The 22,935-nt window shown below is 38.4% G+C and overlaps 1 protein-coding gene across 2 annotated transcripts in view; it reads right to left on the bottom strand.

Annotated features, from left to right (window-relative positions):
- Positions 1 to 260: 260 nt before the first annotated feature.
- The window catches only part of LOC143021952 (uncharacterized), a 57,773-nt gene continuing 35,098 nt past the window's right edge, over positions 261 to 22,935 (bottom strand). For both annotated transcript variants that reach the window (XM_076179872.1, XM_076179873.1), the window contains 6 exons: positions 21,322 to 21,483; positions 18,227 to 18,515; positions 13,237 to 14,961; positions 11,598 to 11,693; positions 9,367 to 9,567; positions 261 to 996 (listed from right to left, as the gene is read on the bottom strand). In XM_076179872.1, the coding sequence (XP_076035987.1) occupies positions 858 to 996; positions 9,367 to 9,567; positions 11,598 to 11,693; positions 13,237 to 14,961; positions 18,227 to 18,515; positions 21,322 to 21,483 (2,612 nt within the window). In that variant the 3' untranslated portion in view covers positions 261 to 857. The remainder of the gene's footprint in view (positions 997 to 9,366; positions 9,568 to 11,597; positions 11,694 to 13,236; positions 14,962 to 18,226; positions 18,516 to 21,321; positions 21,484 to 22,935) is intronic.

Here is a 22,935-nt window from a genome sequence, read left to right as displayed (position 1 = left end):
TTTGTTGTTGTCCGACATTCTTTACTTCTAATGGTATTGCAGTTCAGTGATTTACGTTCAGTTATGAATAGGGATTTATTTTAAAGTTTAAACAAATATTTTTATAATTTATTTCACTGCAATTTTTTTCACTCAGCGATAGATGATTTAGACATATATTAATGTTGCACGAAAAAATCGACAGAGGATTGACACGTACATGAAATTTAATCTCAGAAACTACCAAAGTGAACATTTTCTTGGTTAAACAAACCACGTGATGATTTTGTGCTTATTTATTAGATGTGACGTCATGATACTCTGTATGATGATGCTTGTGAAAATGTACAGTTATTAATATAAATGACCTTGTTTCATGTGTATGAGTGATTTCCTCAACATTGTTTCCACGATATATGATGTGAAATAAAGCAGCTCAGTCGTATTGAAATATCATCATAAATTTTGCTCTCTAAACTCATTTCCTAATATACTTCATATAATATAACTAATACACACATACACACACATGCATATATGCAAAAACCCATTGGAAAAATGAAAAGATTGGTGACCCAATATTTGGTCACCAATCTTTTCATTTTCCCAATTTTTTTTCATATATTGTAGATCACGTGTTTATTGTGTATATACTGTATGTGTGTGTATATAATATATATATATATATGTATGTATGTATTTATGTGTGTGTGTATGTATGTATAGTATGATAGATAAAGATAAATTTCTTTGTCAACAGTAGTGCCTGCTCTTTTAGTGCAAAACTATTTTATCCCCAAGCTTCAAGGAACGTCTTCATGGGGATTTATCGAAGAAAACTGCATTGTCTGGGAGTTGATGGCAGAGGCGCAAAAAACTCAAGGTCCAGTAAGGTAGGCCGAATAGAGCTGGCGTGTCTTTTCCTGGACCCAGGGACGCTCTAGCGACTGAGACCTCGGTAAACTGCGGCCGGAGGAGGCACGACTTCGTACCTCTTCGCGTTTCCGTCGACACCACCTGCAGGAGAGAAAAAGACATAAAGGTGCTGCATGCTGGGGCAAAATTAGGATTTTAGACCTGTCATAGACGACAGTATAAAGAGTAGGGGGTTCTTCTCTCTTCTTTTTTTTTTCATATAATGGCCTTTGTTGTGCTCATGCAAGTACAACTTTGGTTCTTATAACTTAGATCATTCTCCCAAGCTGCCACTAGGTGATTTGATTCGGTGAGGGAGATCCCCCTCCGCAGCAAAGGTCTTGATATCAAACTTATCATTTCGATCAACCCTTTTGCTAGTTTTGAGGTGTTATTTATGTGTGTATAAAAAGCACGAAATTCGTTCATTCAAATTTGTTGTTATGACGTTCGATACTCTGGGTTTCGAGACGAAAGCCCTTCCATGGGAATTTCTCTCTGTGGTTATCATTATTATTATTATTTAAAATGGCTTTTGTGTACATTGCAAATTTGTGCAGAGGCTTTTGTGAGTGGGTTTTTGACCACAGGGGTTTCTGTCCGTATAAGTCCTAAGAAATCCATGTAGTGATGAGTAGTTTTTAAAAGACAATTTTCCAAAATGGCCCCCATGCGGTGTACGACTATAATGCCTATATTTCAGAAAATATGTAAAATGCATGGTTAGATTTCCAATGTATGGATTTTTGGAGTTGAGGAATTCTCAAAGAGCAAAAATTTGCATCTTCCATGACACGGACATCTTGGAAAAAAAAAAGTGGCCACCATTTTATATTATTTCAAACATAGCCTACTTCGAAACCCATAAATCCTAGAAACACGAATCAAATTTTAAGGTATAATTTTGTTGGTCAAGGTTTCAGTAATATTTTTACCTAATGTATTGTCACCGCACACATTGAACGACCATGTCTAAAAATGGCCATGGCATACAATTGGCAACTTCCATACATAGATAAATTTAGTGGGTTACATTTATCACCTAACGACAGTTTCTAGGTTGCAAGAGTTGATGGAATTAATAAATGCACCCAGTGTTGTGCTACATATCTAAGAAAGTGATCGCCGGAAGTCTGTGCACGACCTAACATGCACACCTCCCTTCCCTGCTTGACTTCTGCGTGACTGATCTAATTCTGTATGATGAGACTCCCGTCGGGAATTGTATATATCGGCTTCGGTCACAAGTTAAAGTTCACCTTGAGACAGTGACAAGCGTAGGAGTGTGTATGTAGTGCGTGCAATGTGGGATCAAGACCTCCCCACTCATTTCATCTTTGAAAAAACCCTCCTACCCAAAGCGCATCTCCTGCATTGAGAATGAAGATGTTTCCTCCCAACCCGACCTTCATCGCCGAAAGCGTCCCCGTGGCAGTTACTCGTCTCCCGGAAATTCCCATTGATAGATTGGAAAAAGTACAACGACGAGTCATAAAACTGATTCCAAACATCAGAAATAAAACATAGGAAAATCGTCTAAAGCATATGAATCTATGAACGTAGATAACGCACTGGCTTTGCGTGTCGTCGCGGTGCGCAGTTTCTTATTTTCCATTCTATCTGAAGAGGGGAATGTCTGTTGAGGAAGGAAGGGAGAGGACGGAGGACAGAGGTGAGTGGAGAATGGTTGTATATGGATGATGTTGTGACTGCATGAGGAGGAATGGGGTGGGGTAGTATGTGTGAGTACATTTTGACGCAGCCCGAAGGGATTTCTCCCCGTCCTCACCTTATATGCAAAGGGGGACGGAGAGGGGGGGTCGCCGATTGGATGAAGCGGCCTTGCTGTGGATGTGCTGTGTCTTGCGACACTGCTTCTGACCCAGGGCGGTGGGCAGGGTGCAGGGATGACCCGTCATCCAGGAGGTGCTCTGATGAGAGGAAGGGTGGGAGGGGGGTGGAGTGTATTTAGGGATGAAATGGGTGGGAGTGTTTTTATGCCTTTCCCTTTTTGGCTACCTCCCTTGGAAGGGGGAAAAAGCCTTGGTATATGTATGTATGTATGTATCCGCACCGTTGTAAGTAGCCAATGGGAGAGCTTCTTTCCTGCATTGTCCTGTTACGCATGAACTGGTCACCCACCTCGCCATAATTTGTCTCGGCATTGTCGAGCGTGGAGTCCGCTGTGCTCTTTCAGGTATGGGACGGCGTGATTAATTGCTTTTCTTCTATTTTTTTATTATTATCTGCGCTTAGCGTTTGGTTAGTTGATATTTGACATGTTAATAGGCCAGTGGGCACGTTTTTTTTCTGATTTTATATAACTGTTTGCAATTTGATTACCATATGAGACATACACTCGTGTCTCGTGGTCGGTCGAGAGGAGTGCATCACTGTGCATGCCAGACATGCTGCATGTATGACGCATGGCATGATCTTCTGATTGGCATTTTGTACGTTGCTTGTATCATGAACGTATTATAATATTTAGCTAGGATAGGTACCGTCGCGGTACAAAAAGCTCCGCAAATTTACTAATGGTCACCGTGACGGTAGAACGTCGCGGTACGAATAGCCCCGCAAGTTTTACTATTCGCATAGTTGCGGTATCATCGATCATGATTCCTCGAACTGTTCGTACCTTGACGGTGAGTCGGTGAGGCCATTAACGCGCTGCTCGCTGTTCGTACCGTCACGGTGGTAATAACTTCGGCCTTTATACAAACCCCTAAGCAATATGCTGTAATGCCAGCTATTTATTCTATTTCGTTTGTGAATTATTATCTGTTATCACTTGTCTGTTTATTTATCAATATCTCGCTGTCTTATTAAATTATCTATTTTTTCCGCATCCGAGTTTTACGTCCGTCGGCAAGGTGTTCCTTTGCGTGGTGTTTACATCGTGGTGATTACACCACACTGCAAGCATCTTTACCCACCTCCTACCAATCACTCCCAACAAGACACACCCATCACATGCACATATGCTCTCCAACAATCTAACACCTAACAATTAACACTAGCATATAACACCAACACATAAGACACACACGTTCAATTTCTTAGCGGCTCTCCTATGTTTTGGATGAATGCAGCGACTCGTAAAGCAGGTCGACAGCTAGATTAACCTAATGGACTTCGCAAATCTGTCGTAGGCTTTTCGCTCGTGTGAGAGCTAGAGACCTCGTTTTTCTGCACAGACACCAGCTAGTGAATACCTGTGAATTTTATATCTCCGAATAGTGTTAAGTGATTGTGTTGTGTTTTTGTAATTGTATACGTATAGCGCTATACAGTTACAGATATAAGATAAAGTGCAGGGTTCTATTTAATTTCAAAACAGTTTTCTGTTACCGTATTCCAAAGGTAGGAGAAATAGTATAAGGTAAGCAGAGTAAGCTTCGCGTATTTAGTTTATTAGAGACCGCTTTGATTTGTTGTTGTTGTTGATTTGTATTTTCTCTTTGCCGTTTTTATTGCTAAAGGGGGAGCGAAATGGCTTGTGAAGGTTGCGTGAACCTAGAGGTCCGTCTCAGGATGTGTGAGGAGGAAATTCGGCTTCTCAGGAGTGCTCTCCGTGAGAAGAGTGAACCCTCCCCACAACCCAAAGAGCGTTCCACTTCTTCACCTACTGTCACTGCCATGAGCGAGTGGCGCTCCGTGGGGTCCCGTTTGTCGAGCCCGCGTTCGGTAGACGTGTGCCCTGTGGAGCAACCGCTGGCTCTAGTCAATCGTTTTGCTCTACTGGAGGATGAAGTGGCTGAAAACCAGGAGTTCTTGGTGGTGGGGGACTCCATGGTTCGAGGCTATGACGACATCCTGCAGCGAAAGACTAAGCGACGTTGCAAGCTTGTATGTCAACCGGGCCGTGGGATCGTTGATTGTACCCGGTCCATCAGGGAGCAAGGACGGAAGAACACGGTTACGATTGTACATACGGGTAGTAACGATGTAGGTAGGGTGAGATCAGAGGAGCTTGTTCGGAATTACAAGGTCCTCCTTCAGGAGATGAAGGAACGTGGGAGCCGTCACGTAGTCTGTGGGATCCTCCCGAGGATCTACGCAGGTTCGTGTTGGAACAGTAGAGCCATAGGGATCAATGATAGGATATCGCAGTTGTGCACACAATTGGGATACCACTTTCTTGATCCTTGGTATCTCTTTTCTAGGCGCCATGACCTTTACGCTTCTGATGGGATCCACCTTACCCGCAGAGGCAAAGATGTTCTTACAAACCTCATTGTGGGAGTTTGTAATGAACCAGCTCCTTTTTTAGGGTAGAAGGCCAAAGGGAAGGGGAAATAGAATGTACTTGGGAAAACAGTGTAGAGTATAGCATTAATGTAGAACAATGTACCAGTATAGGACAAAATATAATTTTAGGATATAATGTCGCTAGAGGACGAAATGTCACATTAGGATATAATGTCATAGGACAAAATGTCGCAATGGGATATAATGACAGTGGAGGACAAAAGATCACGATGGGAAGTAATGATAAAGGAGAACAAAATATCACGATAGGATGTAATGATAATGGAGGAGAAAATATCACGGTAGGATATAATGTCATTGGAGGCCAAAATGTAATTTTAGGAAGGGATACCGGACAGAATGTCAATGAAGGCCAAAATATCATGATAGGATGTAATATCGCTAGAGGACGAAATGACACATTAGGATGCAATGTCTTAGGACAAAATGTCACAATGGGATGTAATGACAGTGGAGGACAAAAGATCACGATGGGAAATAATGATAGTGGTGGACAAAATATCACGATAGGATGTAATGATAATGGAGGAGAAAATATCACGGTAGGATATAATGTCAGTGAAGAACAAAATATAATTTTAGGAAGAGATACCGGACAGAATGTCAATGAAGGCCAAAATATCAAGATAGGATGTAATGACAGTGGAAGACAAAAGATCACGATGGGATGTAATTATAGTGGAGGAAAAAATATCACGGTAGGATATAATGTCACTGGAGGACAAAATATAATTTTAGAAAGGGATGCCGGACATAATGTCACTGAACGACGGGAGGCCGGCGTGAATCACGGTGACGTAGGGGGACAAAATGTACAAAATAGATCGGATGACCGTAATCGACCAGATGTCCGTGATGGGGGAAATGTTAATTTTGATAGGAGAAATGTTAATGAGGCATTGAATGTCAATGAAGGACCAAATAATAATAATATAGAGCAAGGCATAAATAAAAAACAAAATGATAATATAAGACATGATATTGAAACTCAAAATGTGTCAAAAAGAAATAATCAGGAGTTTCTTAAAACTATGTACTTTAATGCTCGTAGTATTAGGAACAAATTTCAAGAAATACAGGCGTATGTCAAAAGCGAAAATCTCGATATGATAGGAATAACTGAGACATGGTTAAATGGTACAGAGTTCGAAGCTGAATTTAATATTGCGGGATTTAAACACTTTCATCAGGATAGAAACCACAAGAAAGGTGGGGGTGTTCTATTGTACGTTAAAAACAATGTTCATGCTTGTGTTTTAGAGAAAGTGAAACAGGATGCATATGACAGTTTGTGGGTTGAGTTAACCCAAACAAATGGACAAAAAATGAATATAGGTGTAATATATAGGCCAAAGACATTATCATTAGCAGACGACAAACTGTTATTTCAAGAACTGTCTAGTTTCTGCAACCGGGATTTATTGATAATGGGTGATTTCAATTTTACTGACATTGATTGGATGACCCTTGAACATGGCCATATAGGTAGTCGCTTGATTGATTTTCTTGGTGACAATTACTTAATTCAGCATGTAAAAGAGCCCACAAGATATGGAAACTTACTCGATTTATTGATCACTAGCCGCGAAAGCATGGTAACTGATGTAGAAGTCGGTGAATCTGTTACAAATAGCGATCACAACATAGTCAGATTCAAACTCCTAAACAATTTTAGAATAGATACTTGTGCTTCTAAAATACCCGATTTCAGTAAAGCTCAGTTCATAGAACTACGTCAGGAGCTTCAGCTTACAGATTGGGAGGCAAAATTAAACGAAAGGCCTGTAGATCAGATGTGGGAAATATTTCAAAATACGCTCACTAAGATGATTCAAACTTACATTCCTTTTAAGGACAGACGTCCCCCAAATCAGGCTCGCCCAAAGTGGCTCGACAAAGAAACTGAAAAAAGTATTGCTAAAAAGAGACAGGCTTATAAGAAATATAAGTGCTCGGGTGCATCTAATGACTATGAAAGTTATGTATCAATACAGAGAGATTTAAAAAAGACAATAAGAAAAAGAAAACGACAATACGAAATGAACATCGCTGAGAAATCCAAAGAGAATCCCAAAGAATTCTATAGTTACATTAGAGATAAAAAGGTTGTTAGGAATCACATTGGGCCACTATTATCTGCTGACGGTCAACTTGAATATTCAAATGAAGGAATGTGTAATCTCTTAAACAATTATTTTAGCACGGTATTCGTAAACGAAACACCTCAAAGTGAATTCCAAACTGAAACCTGTGAAAAGTCTGGGGTAAACTTACTCACTACGGTAAATATAACAAAAGAAACAATTAAAAGGTGTATAGACAAACTCAAAGTTAATAAAACACCAGGGCCTGACGGTTGGCATCCAAGAGTCTTAAAGGAAATGAAAAATGAGATTGTTGTTCCATTAGAAATTATTTTCAAGAAATCCATCATATCCGGAGATGTCCCAAGAGAATGGAAGCTAGCTAACGTTACTCCCATATTCAAAAAAGGTGACAAAAAGAAACCAAATAACTATAGGCCTATTAGTTTGACTTCGATCGTAGGAAAAATAATGGAAACTATCATCAGAGATGCTATCGAATATCATTTAGAAAGTAACCGTTTGATAAATGATAGCCAACATGGTTTCAGACGGAAACGTTCTTGCGTGACTAACTTACTCGAATTCTACAACACAGTTGTCTCGAATTTTGACAAAAGAAACAATATAGATTTAATATATCTAGACTTTGCAAAAGCTTTTGATACCGTCCCACACGAAAGACTTCTTACTAAATTAGCTTTGCATGGAATAAGTGGTAGCCTATTAGGTTGGACTAGTAATTGGTTGAAAGGTCGAAAACAGAGAGTTGTTTTAAATGGAAAAACTTCTGGATGGAAAAGTGTTGCAAGTGGAGTTCCTCAGGGTTCCGTTCTTGGGCCACTTCTATTCATAGTATATATAAATGATATAGACCATGGACTAAAATCTACTGTTTCCAAATTTGCTGATGATACAAAACTGTGCGGAGTGGCAAATGATCACTCAAACCAATTAGATATTCAAGAAGATTTAGATCAATTACAGCAATGGTCTGAAAAGTGGCTAATGAAATTTAACACAAGTAAATGCAAGGTAATGCACATAGGTAAAAATAACAGCAAGTACGATTACAAGTTATTTGGAAATTCGTTAACAAAAGTGGATAGTGAAAAAGATCTCGGCGTAATTATCAGTAACGACCTCAAATCATCCAAGCAGTGTATTTCAGCCTCTGAGAAAGCAAATAAGATTCTGGGATTGATTGCGCGATCTTTTGATTTCAAAAGTCCATCACTCATTAACAAGCTATATAAATCGTTAGTTCGTCCACATTTGGAATATGCTGTTTCCGTATGGTCACCGAATCTCATTAAAGACATTGACAGACTGGAAAAAGTACAACGGCGAGCCACAAAACTGATTCCAAATATAAAAAATAAATCATACGAAAATCGACTTAAGCACATGAATCTGTTTTCCCTAAAAAAGCGTAGACTCAGAGGTGACTTGATACAGGTCTTTAAGATTTTAAAGGGAATTGACAACATCAAAAGTGACCAAATTTTCACATTGAATGAGAATCAGACAAGAAACAATGGTCTCAAACTGTCCGGAAATAGATTCAATTTGGAAGTAGGTAGGAACAACTTTGCTAACCGTGTAGTTAATGAATGGAATAAACTTCCTGCACAGGTAGTGCAATGTAGTTCAGTTCGAAGCTTTAAGAATCATTTAGATAAATACCTAAGTAAGATGCTGTAATTATTATAATTTATGTTATATTATTTGTTTTTGTTTTGTTATAATTTGTCTGTCTGATTTTCATTTATTATTAGTTATATGTCAATTTGTTATCATTTACTATTTACCTGTTTGTTTGTTATTCAACTATACCAATGCATTTATTTATGTATTTTAATTGTTATTTACATTGTTATAGTTTTAATTTATTATTATGATTTTTTTTTTTTTTTTTTTTTTTGGCATCCGACCTAGATATGGATCAATAGGTCTCCTGTCGGCATGCTTTGCCTTTGTAATCCTTTGTAAAATAACTTACTCTGTATAAAAAAAATTGCTTCACGCCGCAGTACAAAACGCTTAGACCAACTATCTCCTTATATACTAAACCTTATACATGTTGTCTGGACACCATAGCAGGACTACTTACTCTTTATACGCCGTGTCACACTCTGCTTGCGTGCGGGAGTAGCGTCCCTGTTCCTCCAGACGACGTCGTTCGCTGTTCAGACGTTTCTCGAGGCGGAGTTGCTGTCGCTTCTTGACGACCCAAGCTTGAAAGGCTTCGTCAGCCAATCGCCGGCGCTCAGTTGCCGAAGAGCCTTCTTCTGTCGAAGGTTTACGCCGGGATCTAAAAGATGAGGTTGAACAGAAGCGATTAGAGGCGATGAGATTTGTATTATTATGAAAAAAAAAGTCGGTTGATGTACCGAGGGCGTGAGCTAAAGAAGTGGAATTCAAATTATGCCCTTGGGGAGGAGAGGAACCGGACGATGGACTAACTACATAGAAACTGGAAAGATGAATTAGGGAAGGATCTATAGGAGAATAACTTAAAAAAAGTATATACATAAAATGAATAAATATATGAAAAATTAATAAAGAAAATTAAAGTTAAAAGATATAAGTAGGAGGAAGATGGAAAAAAAGTATTGAACATTATTATGGTGACTATTCTTATCGCCGACACTTTATCAGCGCTTCTCTTCGTATAGACAATATTACCGAGAAATATTTTAGGATCAGGGTGTGGGCGTATATGGAGGCAAATTCATTATGGGAATGTCGACGTATCGCATCAGAAGGTGTGTATGTCATGGGGTTGCCATGGTCTCTAAAGCTAAAGGGAGCTTTCGGCTTGGAAGAGGTATTTCAGTGTAGTATCACTGGAGTACTACTAAAGGCACCTGTTCTGAGGTGTTAGCCAAGAGAATGTTATTGGGTCTACTACTCAAAGAAAAGGCAATGGGTAAGGAACGAAAGTAGGTGGAGTGGGACAATGCAGTGGGAGTGGGACAATGCAGCCATTATTTACAAACTGCACTGCAATTTTAGAAGAAAATAATAGAATCATCCTTAATTAAACATTAACTTAAACACCTCAAAAGGACAATGACCTCTAGATTGTATAACCTTATTGGCAGTAGGACCTGACCTTACTAGCGGTCAATCAATCTCCCCACACCACCAGGCGTATGTCACTTGAGTCTCTTCTTGCCTCTTTTTTTTTTTTTTTGTATCATCTCACATCTGTATATATTCTTTGTGCTCTAACCATCCTCCTTCCTCTGTACTTATCCTCTGAAGAGGACCACAGGTAGTGGTCGAAATATAAGGATTACTTCACTTCTGTGCTTATTTTTTCTCTGAAAGTGGGTTATAAGTTTGAATTTAACTTATCTGCTACTACATCACATTACTTGTATTCAAAGAAGTATAATGTGCAGTGTCAAGGTGCAAATTTGGCAGGGTATGGGCATGGGAAACTGTGATGGGGCTGAACAGTGCACACTGCCAATTGAATGGTAACACCTCTACATAGTATGCCCAAAGCACTGATAATTAGAAAAGGATTGTGACCAGTGTGAGTAGTACAGTATTTGCTATTTCCTTATATCATATTTCAGGTATCCTGTGTATAGGTGAGTTTGGACTTTAGGTCAGGTAAAAGTCAATATCTGTATGGAGATTGGGATCTTTTCACTGGTTTATTTATTATTATATATTTTTATGATGAACTTGTATTAATCTTTGTCCCAAGAGTTCCTTTAAAAGATACATTTCTGAGAAATCATGTAATCACAGGAAGCTAACCACTCCCATGCTGTGGTGTCAGCCAGAGTTAAGAGGGATGATCCTGATATCAGTTTGCTTGGGGGTCACATTTGGCAAGGTCTTCAGCATAAGTTAGACTTGTGATAGTAATATGAAGAATGAAGTTACTGGAGGAAAGTTTTGAAGGTACTATATGAATATACTTTCAATTTCAAGTACAGTACCTGGTGGGTGTTGACCTCAAGGGGTATGGTGAGGCAGCAGTTAGCATAACCCTATGAGGATGATGGTGATGGTAATCATGAGGAGGAGGACTATGATGACAACAATGATGATGTTAAAGAAAAAAGAAGAAGAAGGATGACTTAGAGACAGGAGAGGAGAAAGAAAAGAAGAAAATTATACTGCAGAAAAGGGATGAACTAGTCAACTATTACGATTTATCTCAAATTGCCATGTATTATAGAACAAAAATTAAGCTCTAAAAAGAATGAAAACCACAAGAACAAATAAACCACTAGTATATGGAATCAAACAGTTTCTCACACATTTCTGTCTATGTCAGTACAAATCAGTCAAGGTCGTAGATAATAGTACAAACACTACCTCTGTTTCTGTTGTCTGTTTTTCTGCTGGAGCCAGGCCTCAAAAACCGATTCGTTATCCCTCCTCCGGTCCTCTCCACCCTCATTGCCACATGATCTGAAAGCCATTGTTGTCATCAGTGTTATTTTGGTCTTTCCCTAAATGATGAGCAGAAAGTAAAAATGTGTCCAACTTCTGTAAATCACAACAACCGTATCTAAAGACAAAAGAGATCAGTGCAATGTAGACCTATGTTATTGTCCTTCTCCAGTTATATCCTTTGATACATGACTGCATTATTCATCCCACCAAACAGTTTGATTTGATTGGTTACCCTAACTCTTTCAAAGGATTACAAAGGAAGAGCATGCCAACAAGAAACCTTTTGGTCCCTAACTAATAATAACTTTCTGATAATGTATTCCTATAATTATCAGAACTCATTGAAATCATCATGAACTGGTACTGTTGATATTCTTTGTAAACATGTCACAAACTGTAAATATTCCAAATCTGGAGCTATAGTTCATAATAATAGAGCTTTCAATGGTTCAGTCCAGTATCGCTGACTCCATTGCTCAGCCCAGCATAGCTGTTCATGTCCAAAATAGATAGAAAACTATAATGTATATATATTTTTATGTTTTAAGCGATTTATGTAAATTGTCATGAATGGACACATCTTGATCAGTGCTAAGCTCAGTATGGCTCTTCCTGTGTAAAATAAGTAAAAGATGACAATATATATTTTCTTTATGTTTGAGTAGTCATGAACACTTGATAAAAAAACATAAACCCTCTGATTAATATCAAATATCAAACAGACTTTAGAATAGGTGATGATTTGGCTTTCTGAACTATTAAAAAAAGTTTGGTATAATATGATATTTAAAGAATCAAAAGTTCATGATACTGTATAAGAGAAACAGGTTTTGGGGATCTAGAAGGTACTTTTTTACAGTACGGTAGAAATATAAGGTATCATCTCCCTCTCTCTCTCTCTCTCTCTCTCTCTCTCTCTCTCTCTCTCTCTCTCTCTCTCTCTCTCTCAAGTGAACTCCTACATGTTTGAAATCTGGAATGTTTATCTAAGTGGTGAATAGAAAAAACTCTCTTAGGGGAGAGTGAACAATTGCAGTGTGCCCCTGCTCTGCCTGAAAAGTTGGATGATTCTCTTGTGGTGACAAAAATAATTAATCCATTGGTCCAATGAACATGTACTGAAGACTTCTCCTAGTAGCGTGTTGTATTGCAATGCATAGGAAGGAAGTGGAGATTAGAGAACTAATTATTTAATCTTAATGCAGGATTTGAAACATGGATGGAGGTTGTTGGAGTAATTCTTGACTAATTTAGATATTACAATCATGGGCTCACTATTGGGCCTGTCACTGAAGTATGTCAAAAGTATTATTGGCTTTTGTGAAGTTACAGTTGCAGTTTGAAGTTTCAATTGAGAATTCCTGTTGACCAAAAAACTAGTTAACTGTAACAAACATTCTGATAAAATGGCCAAACACATGCCAAACAATCACTTATATGATACTGAATATCAATAGTCAAATTTACTACATCAGGTGTTATCATTCTGTATATTAAAGAAATCAAATGAAACTTTAAATGTACTACTTTTTAAAACAGTGAAATATGTTTTTCTCACCTGTGCAAATCTGATACACTTGCCGCCTTTCGGACCGTTCTGGGTTGTGAATGCAAGTGCTGTTTACTTCTGCTTGACCCGTAAGGACTGCCAGGACTCGATCTTCTAAAACTGGTGTTACTGACAGCACTACTGTTTGTCCTGCTCGATTCACTGTTATCCGTAGCTGACGACCTGCCAGGCGGAGGTCGCGTTGGGCTTGTGTAACGACTAAGTAATCTCCCACCCGTTTTAGGCATGAAGTTTTTCCCACTAGATTTACTCTTCTTTGAGGTGGCAACAGCATTCATGTTGTGAAGGGTGGGTTGAATGGGAGTGCTCATGGGAACCTTCTTTCTCCCACTGCTCGAAACCGTGTCCTTTTGACGTGACGTATTAGTTATAGTGGAGATGTTTGATGTCGATGAACTTTTAAGGTTTGATTTGGCCTTTAAACGTGATGAGTCTGTCTTCAATTTGGAAGTGAGGCGGTCAGAGTTGAATAAAGCTTGCTTTATTACAGGTGATGCTGGTGCAATTGGGGACTTTGGCACTGAAGAAATGGTCTCCTTTTTTGTTGGTGATCTGGTTGTTGTGGACTGTAAGGAAGTATTCTCAGATCCATGTTCGAGTTTTGTGGATGAAGGAATTTTCTGTAGAACACTGTTCCGTTTGGTACAATCTTCCTTTTGTTTAAGGTCGACACAATGCACGCCTGAGTGCTTGTCCTCTCTTTCCTTATCTTTGTTATTGTTAGAATGTTGAAATGCAGAGAAACTCATTTCAACTACCTGTGGTGAATCGGAACTGGTGGACAAGGTTTTCTGAGATCTTGACGTTTTCTCCACAATAACAACATCTTCATCGTCATGATCCGTTTCCTCCTGATAACCATCTATAATTACTTCATTTGTGAGTAAGTTATCATAGTAATATTTGCTATGTTCAGTCCCTTCTTTGGTTGACATTGGGGTTTCTCTTACATTTCCGGCAAGATCATCAGTTCTGCTCTCATCCGTTAGATCTACCACATCTTGGATTTTGCTGGAAGCACTGTAATCATTGCTTTTCCTTTCCTCTTCCTCATCTGTCAATTCCTTTTCTTCATTTTCTGATTTCTTATCATCACTCTCTTCTATCTCTTCTTGTGTGACCATTTCTTCTTTTTCCCCTTTCTCTGTAGTTTCTTTGTCTTTATGAAGTGGTGATCTTGTTAATGTTGGTTTTGGCTCTTGTAGTTGTGATGTTAATGTATCACCACTCAACGATGATGGACTTTTTGTGCTGTCATGCAGATGTAATGTGGATTCTACGGTGTGCAAAGATGATGATGAAGACAGACATGCTGATGGCATTGATGACGGTGAAGCAGCTGCTACTGATGAAGATGACGATGGCAGTGATACTGATGATGGTAATAAAGATGATGTCATCGATGATAATGAGGAGGACATGGGTTTATCTCCAGGTGATGACAACGGAGACCGTGAGAGTTTATTACAAGGTATTTGTGGAGACAAAATCTTATCACTTAATGGCGACAAAGAACCAAAGTCTTCTTGAACACTTTCCAAAGACGAAACATCAAGATTGACTTCTTGAGGGGTTGTTTTCATGAAAGACAAGTCGGTAGGACCAGGTGAGTTGACACGAAGCATTTCCTTATCTTCTGGAGGGCTGGAATGCTTAAAGGAAAGGCAACTCTTGGGCTTGGCTTGGCTCCCCCTCCTGAGCTCATTTTCAAGACTAGGGTATAAAATAAGAGAAAAAAAAAAATTAGCACTTAAATGACCCAGTGATACACATACATATATACAATCTGCATATGTAAATAATTTGCTACAAATTGCATAATACATATATTCTCTTTTGTTTCTTCCTATCTACCAGCCTTATTCTCTTTAACTATATCAGTAGTTCCCTAGTTCCTTCTTCTCACCTCCCTGCCTTTGTATATATACTCTAGTTTCTTCTGTTAATCTACCCTGAAGATGGCTGAATAGATGAAAGTACTCAGTCCATAGTTTATTATTTTCCTTTGTGGTTTTCCACATACAATCATGAGACGATGTGATTTCTCCTGTATACATACATACATACATGATTTTGAGGTGAGGTATAATATATTGGAGAGTAAGAGATGAACGTTGCTCCTTGTGCCTTTCCTGTATACTACAATTAGGTAAATACAACTAGGTAAACACACACACACTTTGGACACCCAGTACAAAAAAGAATATAAGAAAAATAGAATCCAAAGAGCAATGACAAAGATGGCCCCAACACTCAGATTTGATATACAAGCAAAGATTGTCTAAACTGGAACTACCAACCCTGGAACAAAGAAGAGAAAGAGGTGATCTATTGGGCATTTACAGAATGATAAAAGGCATGGAAGTCCTTGACAGAGAAGACTTATTAAAGTGGGTTAGAAGAAAAACAAGGGAACATGAAAAGAAACTCAAAAAGGACAGTTATAGAAGATCTGAAAAAAAAATAGTTTTCCACAAGAGTGGTGGATGTCTGGAACAAACTGGATGAAACAATAGCATGTGCAAAGACCATACAAGAATTTAAGAACAAACTAAATGTTGCAAGATACAAAGACGGGTTACCACAAGCATAGCTTCCCTTCCCATAGAATACAACTAGGTAAATACACACACACAAAGCAAAAACAGGAAAAGGTGTATATTAAGTGCTGGTTTAACAGAAGGTGCAGCAAAACAAAAGATAGAAGAGATAAAGTTTGGAAAAGATGGAGAAAGGACAAAAAAAATAGAAAGTGGCAAATATATATTAATCAAAGGAATGAATATGTAAAAATATGCAGGGAAGAAAAAAAAATGATGAAAAAGACATAATAGAAAAATGTAAGGATCAGCCAAAACTATTCTATAGATATGTAAATGGTTAAACTAAAAAGCAAACTGGAAAGAGTGAAGCAAACAGGCCAAGGAAATATGGGATACAGAGGAGATACAGAAATGGCTGAAGCCATGAGCGAGCAAGCACTTCAAGTCAGTTTTTACTAGAGAAAATGTACAACATGGGGATGAACCAAGAGAAGTGAAATCCCCCCATGAGGGAAATAATAGTGACATGGAAAGAAATAATAAACCAAATAATGAACTTTGAGGTCCTGAAATAGCACAGCCTGGATGGAATAGCAAACTGGATATTTAAAGAATGTAAAAAACAACTAATAGACAAAATATATAACAATAAGTTGCTCACTCAAAGAAGGAAAAATACCAAAAGACTGAAAAAATGCTGATATAGTACCAATTTATAAAGGAGGAAATAAGGAAGACTCAACAAATTACAGACTAATTTTCCTTGCATGCACAATAGCCAAAATTTGTGAAAAAAAAATATAAAAAGTAGATGGATTAAACATCTGGAGGAGAACAATATACTACATCTGAGACAATTTGGTTTTAGACAGGGAAGATCATGTACCACAAATTTGATCTGTTTTTACTCCTCAAGGCTACTAGATATAATACAGTATAGGAAAGGGATAGATGGGCTGTTTGTGCTTTCCTAGATCTACAAAAAGGTTTTGATAAAGTCCTACACAAAAACCTATTAAGAAAACTGGAATCCATAGGAGAGATACAAAGTAAACTACTATTAAAAGGGATGGAGGACTTTTTGCATGGAAGAAAAATGAGGGTTGTGCTCAAAGAGAAGAGTTCTACTTAGGAAGAGGTGATTAGTGAAGTTCCACAAGGATCAATATTGGCTCCAATAATGTTTGCTATTTATGTGAATGACATGGACAAGGGTGTGGAACATTACATGAACTTCTTTGCAGATGACGCAAAACTGTTAAAGAAAGTCAGTACCAAAACAGACTGTGACTCACTACAGTGAGATCTGAATAGGGTTAGGGAATGGAGTCAGAAGTGGGAAATGGACTTCAACATTAAGAAATGTAGCATAATGGAATTTGGAAAAAGTTTAAAAAAGAATATCAGGACAATATAAAATTGATGCAAAGGAAGTAAAGAAGATGGGATCTGAAAAAGACATGGGAATAATCATCTCAAAGGATTTGTCCCCTGACAAACGGATAAACAAAATTGTTGGCAAAACCTATAACCTGCAAAGATCAATATAAATAAATGGCTTTTACTTGGATGAAGAAAAGGTAAAGAAAATACTAGTCACACTGATAAGGCCAAAATTGGAGTATGTAGCAACACTATGGTCACCCAATACTAAAAAAAAAATGCAAGGAAAATTGAGAAAATCCATAGAGCAACTACGAAGGTGGCCCCAACTCTATCAAAACTGCCATGTAAAGACAGATTGTCAAAATTAGAATTTCCAACTCTGGAACAAAGAAGAGAAAGAGGTGACTTATTGACCATCTACAGAATTATGAGAGGTATAGAAGTCTTTGATAGAGAAGATTTACTAAATTGGGACAAGAGAAACACAAGAGGACATGGAAGCTCAAAAAGACAGTTATAGAAGACACCTGAAAAATAACAGCATTCCCTACAGAGTGGTGGACATATGGAATATGCTAGATGAAACAATAGTGTGTGCAAAAACAATACACAAACTTAAGAGCAAATTAAAAATAGTGAGATATAGAGATGGGACACCACAAGCATAGTTCCCCTTCCTGTAAGAGGCAAATACAGATTTAGAGAGAAAGATGCATGCCCACATGCTAACATGCATGTGAACATACAAAAAATAAAAGCAGATAGGCACATTCTCCACAACTACACCTATCTGTTTAGTAGTATTTCCAATCCCATTTCATGATCAACAGCACAACCACCCTTTCAAGGGATTTGGACTAGAAATTCCCTTAAGTAATATGAGTATAAAGTTTTCTGTCACTAGTCATAATAAGATCCTTAAAAAAAAAATTCCTGCTTGTCATTAATCCTTTGACAAGTTTATTCTGTCAGTCATCATTACACGATTACTGGCCTGCTACTGTCTTATGACACCTCTTCACCCCTTGCAAAGCTTGTGTGTCACTTACTCATTGTGGAGGACACTACCATCTGCCCACCTCGCCTCTTCTGTGCCCTGGAGCTGCAGCTTTGGGATATTCTTTCTCATGGGTTCCTGGTTGCATTGGTTAAACTGATGGGGTTCTTCCAAAAGATCTTCTCCCTCGTTCTCCCCGCCCGTGGGGAAATTTAGACCGTCCTTCAGAAGAAGGATATCAGCCTTGAGGAAAGGAGACTCGTCAAGTGTAGAGGTAAGGATGTCATCATCCTCCACATCGAAGAGGAGGTCTGATGAATCCCCATACCCATCATCTGAATCTGGTGATGTGAAAGGGCAAAGTTAGCATTGAATTGTAAGATATTACAAAGGATTACAAAGGCAGAGCATGCCAACAGGAGACCTTTTGGACCATAACTAGGTTGGATGTGAAAAAAAATATAAATGATAAAAAAATAGATCAAATAAAATAATAATGATAATAATATGAATAAGAACAAAATGAATAATAAATAGGTATAGTTAAATGATAAACAAACAGGTAAATAGTAAATAATAATAAACTTCCCTATATATATATATATATATATATATATATATATATATATATGTGTGCATATATATATATATTTGAGAAATTCGCTAGTGGACAGCGACATCAATCAGATATTATGCTGTTTAGTGGTCGAGCGGTCTAAGGCGTGTGTGCGGTTTGGGAGTTTACTTCCAAGCGCATCGGGTTCGAATCCCGTGCGCTACTGCCAAAAGAGATTATCTGATATATATATATGCATATATCTATATATATATATATATATATATTCAAATTAAAGATCTTAACAAGTGACATAAGACCCATTTTATCAGTTCAAATTGTCTCATATTTCACACACACATATATATTTATATATATATATATATACACACACATACTATCAGGCATGACTTTACCATGCACAAAATGCACCAACATGACTTTACCATGCACAAAATTCCATGATGTTATTCGATAGAACATTACAAAAATAAAAAGATCCAAGCTTTCTATTGACTAATACAGCTGTCATCAGGTAAGAAATACAGATTTAATGAACATATAGAACAGATTTAAATATGAATCTTGTTCAACATCAGGACACTAGGAGAGATAGGTTGAATCTGAACGTCTGTTCCTGGGGAGCAGTCGGGGCTTTGTATTAGCTGGTAGTAGCTGGATTTTTGGTTATGGTAGTAGTTGGAAATGTGATCCTGAAAGGTCGCTGTTGCCACTCAGCTTAGTTGTGTACCTGTAAAATGTTGTGCCAACCTGTATATCAATAATTGTATTGTGAGATGTAGACTCTTTTCAAAATGTGTAGTTTATGTGATTGTTACACAGTTTAAGTATTTATGTGTTGTTAACAAAACCTTGCATGGTGGGAGTTTTATTGTGGGCTTGTGTCTTATGTTTGCATATGCTTCTTTCACAGATGTGCATTGAGTCTCCTGCTCACAGAGGTAGAGGTAACACCCAATGTACGAGGCATTGGGGAGAAGTTTGCGACCTTCTTTGTGGTAAGTGTTCTGGTAAACCACATTAGTTTGTTTAAGGAGACAGAGACTTTTGTATTTTTGTAAAATATGATAAGGGCCAATTTGTCATGTGGAATAGTGCTTGTAATATTACATACAACAATTTATTTAAAAACAAGTTCATCCGTTTTTGTATGCTAGTGTCATTTGATTTTTGTATTGTTTTGTCTGTGTTGTGTTATGGTGCTGGTCATAAAGAGTCTCTCCTTATCAATGATGGAGTTAGAAAAGCCATTGTTGGTAAGTATCGATTTGACTCGTGATATTTCAAGGTAGAGATTCCCAAGAGGAGCAGTTCATGCATGTGCATTGAAAGTATGCCCAAATGACACTAAGTTTGTAACACTGAGGGCACTCACTTGTGGCATTCAGACTTGTGTTGGTCTTTTTCCTGTAAACTGGTCTTGTATCTGTTGTCTTGAGAGTGGATGAGGACATCAAGGAAAGGGATCTTGTGTCTATTGAGTTCCTAGGTGGAATGTAATAAAGCCTGTTTCCATGGCTAGCTTTTAAGTCCCTTGGATGAGACACTCCTAACTTCAATAAAAATATTGACATATCTACAATAAGTGAGGGGTCTTAAGGCAGGGTTTTGCAACAGTGTATTCTCTAAGTTGCCCACACAGAAGTTGGCAAAAGTATACCCTAAGGGTGAACCCATGGTGACACCTTCCATTTGCAGGTATAGCAGACCCGTTGGGCTTCTAAAAGGTGCTTTGGTCATGCAGGCAAGAAAGAGATTCTTTATAATATTCTCCAGAATCTTAGGTGGAAGTAGTGCAGGGTGACAGTACACATTGTTGAGAATTATTTCAATAGTAGGAAGAATTGGGATATGAGAGAGTAATGATTCAGTATTGAGGGAAGCCATTATTCCATGGGGTTGCTTACTGCATAGAATATAAAAAAAATTATAAATAGATTTCAGAGATTGTTTCTTTCGTCATCCAGGAGGTGCTCAGATAAGAGGGAGGGTGGAGGGGTGTGGAGTGTATTCAGGGATGGAATGGGTGGAAATGATTTTATGCCTTTCCCTTTTTGGCTACCTCCCTTGTAAAGGGGAAAAAGCCTTGGTATATGTATGTATGTATGTTTCTTTTGTGTGTATAGGGCATTGATACTTGTTGAGCTGTTTGGCAAATCCATGTGTGGTGTTGGTGGTTTATTAGATGATCGGGCAGAAAGGGGAGTCAGGTTGGCATGTTTTGACATTACTATAAATATATCTAGGAGAGAATTCACCTGTGATGAGAGGGATAGGCAGATGGTCCATGACTGTTGTTAGGTGTGATAAGTTTGTTAACTTTAACCTTAAGTTTGCCAATGGGGTCACTAGGAATATTCTTGAATTTAGAAGTGTTAGACAGGATTTGGTCAAGTTTGGAGAAATAGTCCCCTAAGTTGAGTAGGATGTAAATATGTATTACAGTAGTGTGTGTGTGTGTGTGAGAATTTACAAACAAATATGCACAGATAGACCTACAGTTACAGAAACATAGATACACATATCCCAACCTGCTTGTACAATGGATTGAAAAAGATGATGATACATACCAGATGGACATGTGATTTCCCGAGGCGACTGATAATCTGCAATAACGTCGCGGAACCTAATAGTGATGACGCGGTCGCACTCAACTGGCGTCGCATCTTCGGCCAGTGCACGGTTCACCTCCTTCAGGCGTGTCGTCATGTCATATGGCGGTGCATCTATGTCTGAAGCAGAAAGAGGCCGACTTAGATTCAAATACTGAAGATTTGATTAGCTCACATCAGACCTTTCCCATTTATTTTTTTATTTTTTTCCTTTTTCTTTTCTTTGCGAAAAATCTCTATTCACAGAGGTATTATAATACTTTTGTATTACAACTTTCCCTTGTAATGCTGTTCCCATTTAACTGTCCTTTAACACTTCTTTGACTACCTCATCCTATCCCCTTTGGGAGGGGTTGAAAAGAATTCTGCCATCATTTTTCCCATGTGTGTCATAAAAGGGGTTAGTTGGATGATCCTGCTTTCTGTACTCGTATGTTCAACTTCCAAAAAGATAAGGCATAAGAGGCTCTGGAAGGAGAACTCCAACCAGAACCCTAAAAATTTGTTCATTAAATGTGCATGATTATGGTACAGATTAGTGTAAAAGGGAGGATATGAGCACTTTGCGAGAGGGAAGATACATACATACGTATACCAATGGCTTTTTCCCCCTTACATGTGAGGTAGCCAAAGTCAGATGCATAAATCCACTCCCACTCATTTCATCCCCACATACTTCACCCCCATTCACCACCCCTACCTCCTTCCTTTCTTGGCTCCTCCTGGATGACAGGTCAGCCTTGTATCTCAACTGCTGCCCTGGGTCAGAATCAATGTAGCAAGACACAGCACATCCACAGCAAGGCCATTTAATTTAATTGACAACCCCTCCCTTTCCATCCCCTCAAGCAAAAAAAGAGAAGACTAGGAGAAATTCCTTCAGGCTCTATTAAAATATCATTCACACATACTCACTCCCTCTGCATCCTTCACCCACACCCTTCCATACATCACAGCATCATACACAACCATTCTCCACTCACCCCTATCTTCTGTCTTCTCCCTTCCTTCCTCAACAGACATTCCCTTCTTTTTCCAATGACCCTTTTACCCTATCCATCCATCTTGTCCATGGTTGCCACCTCATGTTCACTCCTTCCATTTCTGCTTTCCATGCCTCTTTTACTAATCTGTCTTCATTCATTCTTTCTATGTGTCCAAACCATCCCAGTACTCTTTCATCAATGAGGTGTAAATTGAGAGGCTTGGGAGAGGAACAGAGGAAGCAATTGGTGAAGAACAGTGTGGAATTAGAAAATGTAGAGTGCATGGATCAATTTTATGATTAGGCAGATGTGTGAGAAATTTGTTAGTAAAAGGTAAGAATATTTTTTGGGTTTTATGGATTTGGGCAGTAGTAAGTCAGTGAGATTGACAAGAGGTGAGTGTGGCAAAAAGTTGAAGGTAAGTTTTAAAGGAAAAAGTTATTTTAGTTTTAATTACAGTCGTACCTCGGTACTCGACCGCCTCTATACTCGACCAAATCGGTGCTCGACCAAAAAATTCGAGTAGAAAATGCATCGGACCTCGAACAGATTTTCGGTACTCGACTAGCTCGAACAGCGGGTAAGC

The sequence above is a fragment of the Oratosquilla oratoria genome, chromosome 43 (assembly GCF_046742065.1).
Source record: "Oratosquilla oratoria isolate Oo_2021 chromosome 43, ASM4674206v1, whole genome shotgun sequence".
In the NCBI taxonomy this organism is placed as follows: domain Eukaryota; kingdom Metazoa; phylum Arthropoda; class Malacostraca; order Stomatopoda; family Squillidae; genus Oratosquilla; species Oratosquilla oratoria.
The sequence above is the reverse complement of the archived record's forward strand: the minus strand, read 5'-3'. Positions and strand labels throughout refer to the sequence as shown.